Source organism: Ammospiza caudacuta, chromosome 1 (assembly GCF_027887145.1).
Source record: "Ammospiza caudacuta isolate bAmmCau1 chromosome 1, bAmmCau1.pri, whole genome shotgun sequence".
Classification (NCBI taxonomy): domain Eukaryota; kingdom Metazoa; phylum Chordata; class Aves; order Passeriformes; family Passerellidae; genus Ammospiza; species Ammospiza caudacuta.
The window spans coordinates 69,669,870-69,686,283 of NC_080593.1; the positions used below are offsets into that span (position 1 = coordinate 69,669,870).

General features: G+C 36.8%; 1 protein-coding gene across 2 annotated transcripts in view; it reads right to left on the bottom strand.

Moving 5' to 3' along the window:
* Nucleotides 1-16,414, bottom strand: part of FARS2 (phenylalanyl-tRNA synthetase 2, mitochondrial) — a 228,900-nt gene that overhangs the window by 179,754 nt on the left and 32,732 nt on the right. Inside the window, exon 3 of one of the 2 annotated variants that reach the window (XM_058804220.1) lies at nucleotides 15,357-15,459. The exons of the other annotated variant lie outside the window; for it this stretch is intronic. Coding sequence (XP_058660203.1) covers nucleotides 15,357-15,383 — 27 coding nt within the window. The 5' untranslated portion in view covers nucleotides 15,384-15,459. The remainder of the gene's footprint in view (nucleotides 1-15,356; nucleotides 15,460-16,414) is intronic. 2 annotated transcript variants of the gene reach the window in all.

Genomic DNA, 16,414 nt, shown 5'->3' on the forward strand with positions numbered 1-16,414 from the left:
ATGTTAGAAAAGTTGGGCTGCCACCATTTTGTGATGTGACAGCTTTTATCTACCGTATGTGTGGGGAGGGGAGTTCAACCAACATAGCATATGTTAAAACAAAAATTATAAACATATGTTAGGCTGCTAAAATTGGACATTTACCAGTCTGCTTAGCAATTTAGCTAAGCATTGAATTTTAGTTTTGAAAACTATGTAGGCATACAGCAGCAAATATCATTGTATTGCCATGACCAGATCTGCCTTTCATAGGATATAACATAAATTGTTTTGCATGCAAAACTAATAACAAGCTCAGATTTTTTAATGCTCATTTTAAAATGATGATACATTATTGCACACCAGAACAGACTTCTACTGAGCATGCTGGATTTATATAACACATACAGACTTCTGAAATAGCCTTGCAGATAAATTAGAATGGATCCATTTTAGAACCTGACCTTCCAAGGGCAGAATATTATCAGATATCCCTGATGATGGCCAAACACCATTAAAGTACTTCATGAACTACAAAGCACTGGCAAGATAATATAGCTTTCAAGTATTTGGCTCTTAATTTTTTCATGTACTTGGGGTTCATCTAGTTAATAATCTGTCAGTAAGTTCCAGAAACACACAGAACAACTTTTTATTATCATTTTGTTATTTTTCTTGACTGAAGCAAAAATATGTCATAAGTTGGCTGGCTGTCTGCTCTGTAATGGTGATACATTAATCACAATGCCACCTTCGGCAACATTCTGAGGCTTGCAAGATTGAGAGAGAAAACTAAAAATCCTTTCCTGGGATAAGGCATGATCCTGCATTCTCTCAGTGCTACACATAAGAGCTTCTTAAATATGAAAGGTATGAACAACCATGCTCCTTTTCCACTGACACAGAAGATGCTGACTGTCTGAACAAAGGCCAGCATCCCATGGCCTGTCTCAGACACATCAGCGCCTGGAGGCAAGGACAGAAAACACAGTCCTCACTGCTGAGGCACACCTTCAGCTACCTGCACCGCTCCCTCAGGACTGCAAGATGGGCCAAGATAACCACAGTGAGCAGCAACCCTGTGGAGAAGGGAATGTACCTCTGGGGAAGCATCCATTTCAAAATGTCTTGCATCATCCCTTGAGTTCAGTCACCACCCAGCTGCAGGCTGGATACTGCAAATGATGACAAAATGCTATCCCACTACAACAAGTTTCAGTGCCCCAAGCAGGCCTCCAAAGGATGCTGCAGGCTCTCCTTTCCCTGCTAAACAGTGTCACTCCAGGATTGTTCAGGTTTATGGATAAGTTTCCCACTAACTAAAAGGATAATGCCTCCAGACACGATTCAAGGCAAGTAAAATGCTTCTCAGTAGCCAAAACACTTGCAAACTCTGTAGCTGTTCTGCCAACTGGTATGAGACCAGTTGGCCAACTGGTTCAAAGACTCATTTAATCGGATTACAACACAAGTTATAGTGAATTTGTTTTAAACAATTCAGTAGATTATCTACACACTGGAATTTGGAATCAGCAAGCTAATCAGGTACATCAAATTGCTGAATTATTGAGACAGTATATAATTTTTCAAAAGATAAATGTATACAACATAGACTATTAAGAGTATATAACATAGACCCTAAGATTTAAAGACGACAAGCAAAATAAATTCAGACTTCTGGGTGGGTGGAAAGGCACCAAACTCTCTAACATGCATAATTCAGAAGTATAAGGTGAAAAGCCTGATGACACAATTTTCATTTGGACTTTAAAAAAGCAGATTAATAAAAACAAAATAAGCAAATTCTGAGGAAAGAAACTATGGTTGGAAAAAGAAATTATCTATATGCATGACAGAAGATTAAACGAAGGAACATAATCAGAAACAATATCTGTTTTTCTTTCATTTATACCTTAAATTTTTTTCCCACAAACTAAAACAGAGTTTGTTATTAACTGAAGAAATGTCAATAAGGCCCTTTAGTGGTAACTTCCAATAATGCATATGACTAAGGCACGCAGAGCTACTAAAAATTAAACAGCTGTGACCTGATCTCCTGCCGACATTCCTGTGTTCTTTCTTACCTCCACAATGAGACAAAACAGCTAAAAGTCAATGCCTTATTTTAAGGGAAAATCCTCATTATACAAACATATTTTGAATACATTACATTACAAATTATAGACTGTGAAAAGGCAATGCAGAAATTATTCTCAAATATTCTCAAATGTGTCTACTTTCTTTAAATATATCTATTTTTCAAGGAATGCAACCTGAAAAAACACTACCTTTGGCTGCCGAGGGAATATTCTTTTTCCAATGCCTTGAAAGTGTTGCCAAACAGTTTCTGCATTTGTAAATAACTGCCAGATGAAAGGGACAGAGACACTTAAACACCTATAAATCCTCACTGCAATATTATCACTATTCCTTCTGCGTTCTTTTATCCTTCAGTATCTGCAACTCATTATGTGTATTTTTTTACAGATGCATACACCACAACAATTTTACTCCTGCAGAGTTTCATATAAGTAAAAATAAATTTGTTTAGAAATTAAATATTAGCAGTATTTATTGTAGTGGGGTACCTTCTTAGTTCTCACTGATTAGCTACACCATTTGGGCATAATAAAACTTTAGAGACCTCATCCTGCCTTAACAGGAAGCAGGAGTAATACCTTTTTTTTTAAAAAAGTTATTAAATACCAAGAATGGGACACATGCAGACCTGGTAACAGTGCAAAAGACAGCAGGGAAGACCAAATTATTTAGACAGGACATACCAGAGGAGGCATGAACCATTAAGTACATCCACAAATGAGAAAGTCTTCAGCTTTACCTACTGTATCCCCATAGTACTGATTGTTATTCCATTCTTCTGGAGAACTGGGGAAATCTATGACTTACCACAAATCTCCAGATGCTCTCCTTAGTAATACTCTAGCCAACATGGTACAGTTAGAATAATTTAAGTAGTATTATAAACCAGCAAGCATAATTAGTATTTAAGACCCAGGAGTTATTTCATGGCTGTAATATGTATATAATCAACAATATTTAAATCAAACAAGCATTTCTTAGGATGTTTCAACCCTAAGTAGCAGCAGGAATATTGCAAATTTTGTATCATATCAATTTTCTATCACATCAAGCTTTAAAGAGATCAGTTTCACAAATTTGCTATCATCTTAAGCCAAAATATCACCAGAGATCTGCACCTCAGACCTAGCTGTGATATGAACTTGGTCTCAACTCAAGCTCTAACTCAGCTGTGGTATCATTCCTTGGTTTGTCTCTGTTACAGAAATAATGAAAGTGTGAACAGACAGAGCCTTTATCAGGACCATGTATGTTTCAACAGCCAATCAAAAAAAGAGAGACAAATATCTCTACGGATTCCCCTTCAGAATCAATAAGTCTCACAGACTTCAGGATGGATAAGGAAGAGAATATGTGGATGTTTGTAGTGGAGATTCCACTGCAGCACAGCACCTCCCAGCTGGAAAATGTAGGGTCACGTGTGTACAAATAAGTCATCTCTAGTTTGAACTGCACCATCTTCATTTATCTGTCATGGGCTCTGACAAAGCATTTAAGGAAAAGATTAGAAGGCTCCTAAGAAAGAAACTACATTTCCCTGCCTGGGGCATACCACTTGCCTGAGGTTGGTTGGAACAGGCCTGAAATATTAACGAGTAAGCCATTTTGTCAAGAAAATTATGCAAGAAAACTTGGCAGCCATACAGAGGGGTTAGCAATAAGATATCAAGCTAGGGCAGTGCACACTAAGCACTTGAAAGAGAAAACAGCAAGGAAAAAATTTTTAAATCACTTTCATTTGCCTGTTCACATTCATAAGCTTTAGAAGAAAACAGTAAATTAATGAGTGAGTAAAACATCACACTCAGTAATAACAAGTACTAACTTCTAAAAAGGACTATGAGCTGCTCTAGGTCTAGAATTCATGCTTTTAGGTATTGATTCCTTCAAGACATTTCTCCTAGTGACATTCTTTGCAAATAAACTTGCTTACCAGGTAGCATGTGAGCTAAAAGATATTTTCATGACAGAAACAACTTAATTATTGAAATTTCACATAAGTAAATGGGGGAAAAAAAACAATTTGCACAAGGGAAAGACACACAAAACCAAAAAAGCACATTATTCTTGAGGTTTCCTCACAAATCATAGTGAAGAAAAGCAAAGACAAAGCTGTAACCACTCTGTAAAATGAGATGTTAAAATCTATACTCTCTGAACAGACTGAAGACCTAAATCACTTCCAGGAGTTTTCAAGTATCACTTCTCCTTAAGAGGAACTTGCAAAAGAAAAAGATTTAAAACACTTCAGTCAGACTCCATATTTATTTTTAATTTTTATATATTTATAATGTAAGTATGCTTTAGGGCCGGGTACGCTATTATTTTACATAGCACTCCTTCTATAATAAATTTGAAGGCTTAGTTTTTAAGTAGGCAGTGCTGGTTTTCACTGTAAGCAAACCTGAAAAGCATCCAAAGCATCACAGTATATTAAAAACTAATCTAAAAGTTGCATTAAATATGATGATTGTCAAATAAAGCAAATTAATAATTTATTCTGGTTTACCAAAACATAGCCATAGTCACCTTGCCAAACATGTCCAACAATGTGATCCATAGGTTTAATCACTATTGACATCAATTGGACTCACAGACATACCAGAACAGTGTGATGCAGCAGCATTTAGACTTCCATTAAGCAGCACTCTGCTTTTCCAAAGTATATCTCTACATAGGATCTCAAAGTGCCTTTCAGCCATTAACCAGTTAAGCTCTACAGTATGCCCATGGGAAAAGTACTGCATTATTTATACCCATTAGTGCAGCAGCTCCCAAGTCAAAAGCACTGTCTTTCAACATCTTGGCTTTCACCTTTTTTTTCCCCAAATTGTTTTGACTATATTGCTATTTTTCTCTGTGTTCAGAATTTTTTTGTTGCTTGCAATATCATTTTATCAACAGTTTAACAACTATAACTGCTACTGTGAACAGAATCAAAATGTTTTGAGAGCAGCTTGCCAGAACTGCCCATTAGGAACCACAATGAACAACTCAGAAAAAGTGATATATTCTTATTGAAACAGTCTTCTCCTTGAATGTACAGATTTTTAAGGTTCAAACCTACATTCCTTGAGCAAGAATTACAGAGCCATTGCTCTGCTTGCATTGTGGCTCAAACTTCAATGTTATTGTAATTACAATTATGTTTTTAGCTTGATCAGGAGAGATCAACTGTAGAGATAGAAGACACTCAAGGTGGATGGTATAGGAAGGATATATAAATGAAGCTTTATTGAGGCAAACAGGGAAATGCAAAACTGGGTGGACTGACCATTGCTGCTCTATCTGTTCCATGGCTGGGTTGGCCTAAAATGCAGCATGGTATTCACAAACTGTCATCCTCTAGACAGTATTTCACCTGTGATCACAGTTGACCAAAAGGACAGCATTTACTCCAAGGAAGAAATTATATTATAGAAGCAAAGAATTGTTAAGGTTGGCAGCCTGCTCCAGCACTCTGCCACCTGAAACTTAAAGAAGTTCTTCCTCACGTTGAGATGGAACTTCTTGTATTTTATTTTATGGCCACTGCTCCTCATCCTGTCATTGGACAGCACTGAAAAGAGTCTGACACCATCCTCTTGGCACCTGCCTTTTTGATATTTCTATGCATTATTGAGATGCCCTCTCAGTCTTTTCTCCTCCAGACTAAACAGGCACAGATACCACAGTCTGCCCACATAAGAGATGCTCCAGATCCCAAATCATCTTCGTGGCACTCCACTGGAACCTCTCCAGGAGCTCCTTGTCTCTCCTGTACTGAGGAGCCCAGAAATGCACACAGCATTCCAGATGTGGCTTCACCAGGGCCAAGCAGAGGGGCAGGATCACCTCCCTCAACCTGCTGGCCACTCTTCCTGACGCACCCCAGGATTACACTGGCCCTCCTGGCTGTGAGAGCACTGTTGGCTCATGGTCCACTTGTCATCTACCAAACTCTGTTTGTGGGTGACCTCTTTTGGGGAAGTTTCACACTGTACCTAACCCCATTGCTGCTTTCACCTCAGTGATTTTGCAGAGTGAATCATGTCAGCCTCCCAGGCCAGCCAGGGAAAAGAGAATTACATGGGAGGCTGTCTCTCCTGTTTCACTCATGAGAACTAACAGAGTCATCTGAGATTCAAACACATTACAAGATCTAAAGCAAGCAATTAAGAGTCTTTTAGTCATATTTACCAGTGAAAACCTGGCCAAAAGCCACAGCACATCATCAGTCTTATGATTTGGCTCTGCAGGGGCCAAAATGTGGCAAAATGCTGGCACAGGAGCCAGCATTTGCTCAACCAGCTCAGCAGAGCTCACACAAGGCCTAAAACAGCTTCAGAGAAAAGGAAGAAGAAAGAAAATCTCACCAATGTCATGAAACAGCCAGAGGATGTCTACTACACCATGCCTTGTTACCACTACAGTGGCCCTTGAATCCAGGAAGACTAAAGACAAAATATGAAGATACAGCACATGAAAGGGAAATTGTAATGCCTGGTGCTGCCAGCATGGGCAATCAGAAAGAAATGTGAGGTCAGTAGTGACAGGTACCACATATAAGTGCTAAATAATCCTACATTATAATCCTTATGATGACCAGTGGGAAGAGGAAAACCAAATCCACAGTGTCGTTTAAAAGCATTGAAATATGCTTAGAAACCAAATCATTACTGAACAGAGATGTAGGTCTCAATGTGCAATAAGGTGGGAAACAGTGACTTGCTGAGACCAGAATCAACTACATGGGACCTGAGCAGGCCACAATGAATTAGCTTTATGGCAAAAAGGTATGGCCACAACCCCTCTCCCCCACATAAATAAAAAGCCAAAAGAATACTACTACAATAAGCTGCAGGTAAGGAAAATCAGATTTTATTTAGCAAAGAAAAGCATAACCAGCATCTACACAATACCTAACTCAGCCACAGATTTATGATGCATGCCAATATTTTTTCACTGCAAAACTTTCATATTATGTTCCTGGAATTCCAGGGACCACTGCCTAGAGTTAATAAATAAAAATGATGGTTCAGAATTGTTTTCCTCTCTGTACCTGCTAGCTCAAAGGTACAATTTCCCAAGTATAGGCTATCATGTAAGCAACATAGGGATTGACTCTGTTTTTATTTTGGGGAAATTTTTCTCTGTAGTTATTATCTTATTTGGTCTTTAAAAATATTAACTTTATTTTCATGTTACTACTCCATTTATACCTAAAGAATCAAAAGATTTACAGGAAATTTGTCCAGCTTACAATATGATACAACAAAATCTGGCCTAGCATAGCACATCATCTCATTTTCTATGCAGCATTAAAATATGAATACTGGACACTACTTTTGAGGCTGAGTAGACAAAATCATATTTATCACATCTGAACAACCCAATTAATCTACAAATCTACTGAATACACAAATGTGAACTCGCAATTTATTCAAAAACATGTAAGCAAAACTGCAACTATTTCTATACATAATTGCACAAACATCTAACTTCAGTACCTCTAAATTAAATTTGCATGTGGCGCTTTCATATTTGTAAATTACAACAAAACACTTCCAGTTGTTTACATATTTGTACCCCACCAGCCAAGGATGAAAAGTCTCAGGATGAAGGTTTTTAATTCTGAAAGTAAAATCTGCTATTCTGGGCCTTTGTGGCATTTAACTTCTGCCATTCCAATGCACTTACTGGCATTTGGGCTAGAAACTCTCCTTTTCCACTTCCTCTCTCTGTCATCTGCTGGGAGACAGAGAAATAATTAGATTGACTCAAGCAGTTCTGATTGCTTTCCGTGTGTGGTTCACTTCTTGACACCAGAGAGAGGAGTTGTGATAAATAAGGATCAATAGACTGGATAGGAATGTTTAAATTTTCTTCAAAGCTGAAGATCAATGCCACAAAAAAAAAAAGTGAACTTTTTGTTTAGGGCAAGTTATTTAGCAAAAAAAGTTGAGTGAGTTTACTGTGTAGCAAAGTTTACCAAAGAGTTGTGAAGGCTAGAATTTAAACAAAATGAAACTGAAGTCAGTCTTTTCAGTTCTCATTTACTTCTTACTAGAAGCACAGCTGAAAGGAAAGGAAAGCAATCAAGGCATGATGTTAACATTTCAACATCAGGTAAAGAAGAATTATATCCAGTGGAGGGGTCTTCAATCACAGACAGTTGCAAAATCTTACATGAAATACACCATTACAGTCAGCACCTCTGTTCATAATTACAGGACAAGATCAAATACTGTGTACAGGCAGAAAAAAAATAACAATAAAAAATTACCACCTCTTGCTTCCAGGCTGATACTATTTAATTAAGATAGAGGTAAAGATAGCTTCCTGCATTATCATTGCTGTCATAGACCTGTTGTGAGCATTCAGTCTTCTTTAGCAGCACATGAATTTAAGATAAAATAACTATAAAGCACTCAATAAGACTTATTTTCCATAAAGTCTTCAAGCCATCTTCTCCTTGCAGAAGAGTAGCAAACTAAGGAAAGCTCTTCTAACATCTCTTTCATACTTTCAAATAACTTCTCTGCTCTTATGGTTAGTTGGATACCATGTAAAGTGGGTAAATCATAATGTTTCATAAGAAAAATGAGGTAAATTTCAGCAGTCTTTTAACCTGATGTGCTTTTTGTAGCCCTTTCTACAAGTCTGTTATAAATTGCAAAATAAATAATTAATATATCTTTTGGTGTGTCCAATGATGACATATATTCACACTTAAGGCTGAAATTCACCACTTTGAGAAGGGTGGTACCCAACTCATTGCCAGCCCTACAAAGACAACTACAAAATCATGCACAGTTCTGACACCTGAATCCTGCACTGGATGTATCTCACTCAGCAGGAATTTGCAGCTTAAGGCCTGAACTCAAATCTGTTTACTGAGAACTTCAGAACATAGCCTTTGGACGCACCAGGTAAACTCAAAAATATCTTGTGTAAATAAAATTGCATATCCTTAAGAATGTCCTGCATTCAATTGTTCAAATAATTACCACGTTCATCTGCGTCCAAAAGGTGTCCACACCTTACTCAATTTAACTTCAAGTGCATCAAATCTAGTGCACTCAGTACAACTGTCATGCAAAATTCTATTATTTCCCTCAAAAACCACAAGTTTATTATTAGCAATCTGTGGGCAATTAGTGTAAATATCAGCAGACTTAGATTTATCTTAATTAGTGTTTGTTTCAATTCCACAGGCAAACAACAAATCATCTGTCGTAAGAATACCAATGACTTTATGTCTAGCTGTAGTCATGCTGCTGTGTTTGGCCCTCTCTCTCTTGGAAAAAAAAAAAAAGGGAATTTTACATTGAATTCTGCATATTTTTCAGTATGTCACATAATGCCTTCAGGACATACAATTTACTCCATGACATGCTTCTTCCTATAGATACAAATGACACAAAACACACACCAGTCAAGAAGTGAAATGTAAGTTCTAAAAGAAAATACTATGCTTTGATATTTGAAAGGATGCTTTCATATTTGTCTCTTCTATACTAACTGCAATCTGCATTGTTATAAGCATCCAGCAATTACAGGAGTCCAACAGAAGCCTGATTATTAAAGCTACTAAAACAGTCACAGAATATCCTTACCTGACCATTCAACTACTGGCAAATAGGAAGCTACTAATGTGCAAAGAAGCACCTCCAACTTTTCTTTTCGTGCCATGAGATCATTTAGCAAAAATCAAGTCTTGTTCTGCACTTACTATTCCTACTTGCTCATTATGCATCACCAGATCATTAAAAAATTCAGCTTTTGTTTTATCCCGCTGAGAAACAGTGGGGAAACAGTAGCACAGGCCAGAAACCACAAGATTGCTAATTTTCTTTCTATGCTTTCCAGCTTGTATTACCAAAGAAAAGGCAGCTGACTCCCCCAGATATGCTTTCTCATAAGCAGGTATTTTTCTACAGAAAACTACCAGTGAATGAATGCGAAATTTTATTTTATGAACCCAAAAAATCACTAATAGCTCTCTGTCAAACACAAGATGGTTTGCTGAGTGGGTTTTAGCAAGGATCTGAACTTGGTCCAGTTTCAGGGAGTGTTTCCATTAGCAACCTACAGAACTGAACAGAGGTTATGCTTAAATCTGCAGATCAACACTGTAGGTATGCTGGATAACAGGGCTGGAACCCAAAATCATTCTGTCAAACTAGAGAAGTGCTCAAAAAAATAACAAAAATTTGTCAGGGGCAAGCACAACTTTCCATACCTTGTCAAAGCCAGCTGCACACCAACAGCAGAGCAAATAAACTGCTAGACAGCACTTTCCTCAGAGGAGAATCAGGGCTTCTAATAGACCATGAGCTCCATAAAAGTTCAAAATGTGATTCAAAAAACAGGAAAGAGCCATCACATGATCATATAAACAGGAATATATATCACATAAAATAGGAAGCATTCCTGTCCTGTTTAGCAGGAAGGAATAAATAAGTCAAATTTTTGGCATAGTCTTTACAAAAAAATACAAAACAATTTGAAGTGTCCTAAGACAGTAGCAGAAATTACAAGTCTCAAAGAAGGAATTATGAAGAAAGACTGAAAATACTAGGACTACATAGCCAGAGAGGAAACTAATTAAAGGCATTTTCACCATCATCATAAGATCTGAAAGAATAGAACACTCTTTGGATTAACCTCGTCTCCATTGCACCCAGGGTAGGACATGCAGCAATTCACCTACCAAAACCAAAGTTAAAAAATTTGTGTAAATTATAAAGGAGAAGTCTTGCTACAAACACAGTGACATGTTATAAGAGAGGGCCTGTGCAGACCCTATTATAGTTTTATTATTTCATGCAAATTTCTAAACAGCTGTGCTAAAAAGAAACAGGTGTAAAATTCAACCAGCTTTGGGGGCCAGACTAGTCAGTATCTCAAGGTCTTTCCAGTCTTATTGTGGTTTGTTATAGTTTCTATGATCATTATCACAATTTTTAATGAAGCACATTTTAAGGACTTTTTCCTTAGACGTCTAGCCAAGTCTTTCTTTCAGTAGCAGTTTTAATGGTGCTCATGGCTTTATGCCAGTTATACTGCTGAAAGCTTAGCAGGTGATGTATTTGCTTATAGGCACTGTCATATTTTATCCATCTCAGCATCTATTTAGTAAGTGCTCTAACATTCTAGAGTATGGCAGGTGCTATATAAAACACAGCATTATTTTCCATATTTTATTCTCCTCATTGGCATTCCTACTCTCAGATTAACTGGCAAAAGTACAAACATTCACAGCAATTTCTAAAAAGAAAGTTTGAGTGCTCACTGACAGCCACAGTTAGCTCCATACTATCAGTAAACAAAACAACACAACATTGTTCCTTCCCTATCACAACAAAATTTCTCAGCAGTTTTTTGCAGAGATGGAAATATGATGATAGAAAAACTGCAGTGGCCATGGGGACACCAGCTGCTAATTGTGTGTTGGAACAACAATACCTGGTTTACTTAAAATGCATTATGGTGGTATTTCAATTATTCTCTTCATCTTGTTTCACAGCAGAGGATATGCAGGAAAATCCATATGGACTAGGCTTTTCCATTCATAATTTCATGCTACTCTTGTAGGATTTCTAGCTGGTCTAGGTAAAAATTTCCACTGAAATTAATGGATTATAATGAGCTGACAAGATACTACTTTTATTCCATTCTTCAAACAGCAGTCATACATATTGTGATGTTTTAACTTCTCTTCTCAGTATTCCTTCATACAGAAGTCATCATTTCCATTACTTGGGTTCTTGAAAAACTTCTTCTAATTTCTCCTCAATCTCATTTTAGAGAATAAGGGGATTGAAACTGAATACAATACTCAAGAGTCAATATTTCAGCTGATATTACTGAAATATAAAATTACTTTGGGAAGGTCATCTCCTCCTCCTATCCCAATGTTCTTCTATGCTTACATTTCATCTTGACTGCACTCCTCACTACAGTGAGATTAAACATTATGTACAGCACAAACCTGTATGATGCCTGTGACTTTACTGCTTGAAGGACTTGAAAAAATATTTCTCCTTTTCTTAAAGCAACAAGTTTTTAATTTATAATTTGTTACTCCAACACCTCTAAGCATATTCACATAGAAATGCAAGGAACATAACTGAATTTATTCACAATGCTTTCACTTTTGTCCATCACTATAAGATATGAACAGAAAGGTCTCCTAACTAATTACAGCTGATGTTCACACCCAAGTAATTCAGAAATGATGCTTCACTGTGTATACTACTTTATTTCAGGGCAAAAAAAGAAAGCAATACAAGTGGACACTGGCAGAAGCAGAGGAAAAAGGAAGTTGTTTTCCTTTATCTATCCTGTGTCATTAAGTAAAGACCTTTTTTAACAATATCACTCGAGTAGCAGCTGTGTCCTATTGAAAAATGCTCAAAACCATGGAAAAGTTGTGCAAGATGTCAGATACATGGTATGGGCCAGTCCATTTAGTATTTTTATGTGTTTCAAATACCTATAAGTCATCTGAAGTCAAATTTCAGGAACAGCTGAAAAATCTAGAACCATAATTCCTAAGGTGGAATTCTTCTCACAGCACATCACAGACTGCTCCTCCCAGTGAGGAGAACATTTCAGGGTGCACTTCTACATAATCACAGAATCTACTACACTAGGAGCAAAATTACTAATCTAGCGTCTTACCAAAAACAGCAGAGAAGGTCAAGGCAAGATAAAGACTAGGATAATAGGCCCTCTTATAAGGCAGCTTGGAATCAACTTTCCTCTTGTTTTGGTAAAGAAACCAAGTACAGAAAAAATTCTTAAAGTCTCAGGCATGAAAAATCCCACATGACTATTTAATGACTATTTAAGTCATTCACATGACTTGAATGAAGCCAGGTGAGTGGAAACTAACAATGCAATCAACAGCATCAAAAGCATTTCCAATATGCTCTCCAACATGTTTTAGTCTCTTCTCCTGATAGACTCACCACTGATCTTTCCATCAGGAACACAAAGAGAACACAAAGTGTATCCACCGCAAACATATCCAGAAGAGAAAACAACCCCTTTCTCTCCTGCACTCTATCAGTTCTATGAAGTAGAATAGTCCTTTTTTAAATTGCATATACCAGTGATAGAAAAGCAGTCACTTGGCAAGCAGATTAGTTCTTGACTGCTAAAGCAAACACCTCAGGAATGTTTTGGGTTGGTTTTTTTTTTTTAATTTATAACCACAAAAGTTCAGGCTTTCCTCTTCCAGAATTAATCTAACTTTTGGAGCAGGACAAGCAAATACCATTATAACCATATCTATAATGTTTTAAATAATGAATCTGTTTTTAAAATCCCATATTTTTCATGTGGGAAAAGTTATCAGCTTTCATCCACTGCAGAGCACATGTTTTTTATCTCCTGTAAAGTTTCCTATAAACTGCAAAGTTTTAAGGCACTAAATCTTAGATGCACTTTGTTTAGATACTGAATTTTACTACAAGTAATACTTACAGGCTTTTTATATGTGTTTTAAAATATCTTCCTTTCTTGACTATATATAGCAATGAAATAGCTACAGAGTAGATTTACAGATGCAGAAAATGAAAACTACCAACAATAAACATGCAAAACCCTCTGAACTGTTAGTAAATAAACTTTCCTGTAGAACATTTTTGGTGTTCTGTATATCAAATGCAATGTCGAGTGTATAGCATAAAATTTTACTGATAAGAACTTCAGATTACTACTTATGACTCACAAGCAACAACAGTTGCCATACAAACTACTCTATAGAAGTGATGGTAAAGCTTTCATTCTGTATGGCATAAGTAATCAGCATTCTGCTGACTAAAATCTTAATTATATATGTCATGCTGGGGCACTTGTTCACAGGTCACACAGGGTCTCAAATCTCCCCAAATTTCCATGTGATAATCAACCATTCCCTCTTTCCCCACCGAGTCTGTCCTGGCATCATCTTAGACTCTGCTTATTTCTCACTCTTTCCATTAAAATCAAACTCTCTCAGCTCTGCTCAGCATGTCAATGCACAAAGCTTCCAGGGGCTACCAACACAGGGTGAAAATGAAGGTAATTTTGCACTCAAGAAAAATGAAGCTCTGAGCAATACAATTTCTAAACCTTCTGAAACCCCAAAGAAGTTAAGACTCACCCTGAAGTCCTGCAGTATCAATCTTTTGACTATATTTTAATTACTAGAGTTTCAACTGGATTCATGTTTGATTCTACTGTGGAATACAAGCTCAAGGACAATACAAGCTCTACTGGAATTCAAGCTCAACCTGAAACTGGCCAAGTGCTACGTGATCCACCACACTTCATCATGCCCTTTTCTGGAGCTACAGGCATATGCACAACCCAGGAAAAATTTACTTAGAACTCACATCCTTATATTCCATGGTGCACAACTTAAACCATATGATTTGTCTGCAAAGGAAGAGTTTCATGTCAATGGCAAAAGGTGAGGGGGGAAGAACAATCCACAGATTTTAACCTAAAATAGATATTTTTCCTTACAATTTTAAATCGTGAAACCATTACATCTGCACATTAAAACAACACCAACTTGCAAAATAATTGTCCCTGCTTGAAGCACCTACAACAGAGGTGTAAGAATTTGTAAGAAATGGGAAAAGCTTTTTTCACCTGCAAATACCAGTCCATGACTACAGCAATTTAAACTGAAAATGACTTCTAACAAATCTCCCATTGCATTTCCCCTTTCAATGGTGGACTCCATGGAATAATGGATGAAACTTGCCATTTTAGAGAATTATTCTACAATTACAGAGATCTTTTTTGAAAGAAGAAATCATCTTCCTACAATTTTTTGTCTTAAGTCATGTACACATTCTTTTAGATTTTTTTGGTCTCTGCCTGGTGAATTAATGTAAAAATTATGTAACAATTCAACAGTTCAAAGTTTCATGCAAAACCTTCTTCTGCCAATTCCTTAAATAAATTTTAGTACAATAAGGACAGGAATCTGCAGGGAAAGAAAAGAAGGAGCTCTGTCTTCATTTGACAAAACTGTCATAGACACCTTCTCCCCCTCTAGCATCTTCTCATTTATTTGTGTGAATGAACTGCACAGAGCAGCCACACTGATTTTGGCAGTGCTGAAGAGGTCTAGCCCCCAAAAGACATACTTGATGATGAAGCAGCATAAGTGTTACAGAATAATAACAATTTCCATTAAAAGCTGACAAACTACTTGCTCAATAAAACTGTTCATTTCCTTTTTCATGCACTTGTTGAAAAGCACCAGAACAGAGTTTAGAACAGTCTCTTACCATCTGAATAGCATCTGTTAATTTCATCAGCTCAGTTCTTCCTGCATGTCAGATTTGGCTGCACCAGTACCATCAATATTGAGCACGTTTGTAGAAAACGTATCTGTTTAAAAGCATCTCAGTTAATGGCTTAATGAAAGCAGTCAGCAAAGCCAAAGGCCACCTGTTTGTAGAGGAAACTAAATAATCAAGTTGTACATAAAGCTGTAATCAAGGAGTCCAGAAATTTCTAAGAATCACTTTCCAAATTAAGTCCTCAATCCCTTCAGGATCTCCATCATTCAAATGCATGAAGGCATGAATGCGTGTATAGGAACACATCAGCTGGCAGAATAATTCAAAAGTCATTTTGAAAGGATAACCATGTTACTGGTTTGCAAAATAGCAATTTATGTTTGTTCTATCAAAAAAAAATCTTTAACAAAAAACTACAGCCCAAAAAATTTACAGACTTCACAAGTTTAGGTAAAGGATGTGCCTTCAGACAGAAGTGGAAAGCTAAGTAACTGCAGAATCATCTTGCCTTCCCTAGCAACTAGTTCTGCACTGGCTATTCCATTTCATTGTGAATAAAAGTATTCAATACCAAAGGTGCAAAACTTTTTTTTTTCTTTTAATATTGAAGTTGAAATATTCAGAGTAAACATTAAGTCTATTCTCAAACCACAGAAAGCTACTTGAAAGCCGACAAGAAATACTGCCAAAGTAACAAAAACATTCTATCTGCACACGCATAACATAAACACGCAATATACCTAGCAAACAACATTGGATATGGCTATTAAATTGACTGAAAGGTTACAAGGCTTCCATAACAAATACCAAATATCACAGATTTCACCGCTACAAATAATTTAATTTTAATTGCACATTATATTCATGAAAATAAAGAAATCAGATTTTTTGGTTAGCAACAGAAGTAAGCTTGCAGATAGCTCTTAGAAGCTATTTTATGTAAGTTGTCAGCACTTCCATCAACTATTACATATTATATTAACCTTTCAGAGACTGCACATTCTGAGCTAGATCATCTACAGAGCCATACATCTACACTTTAC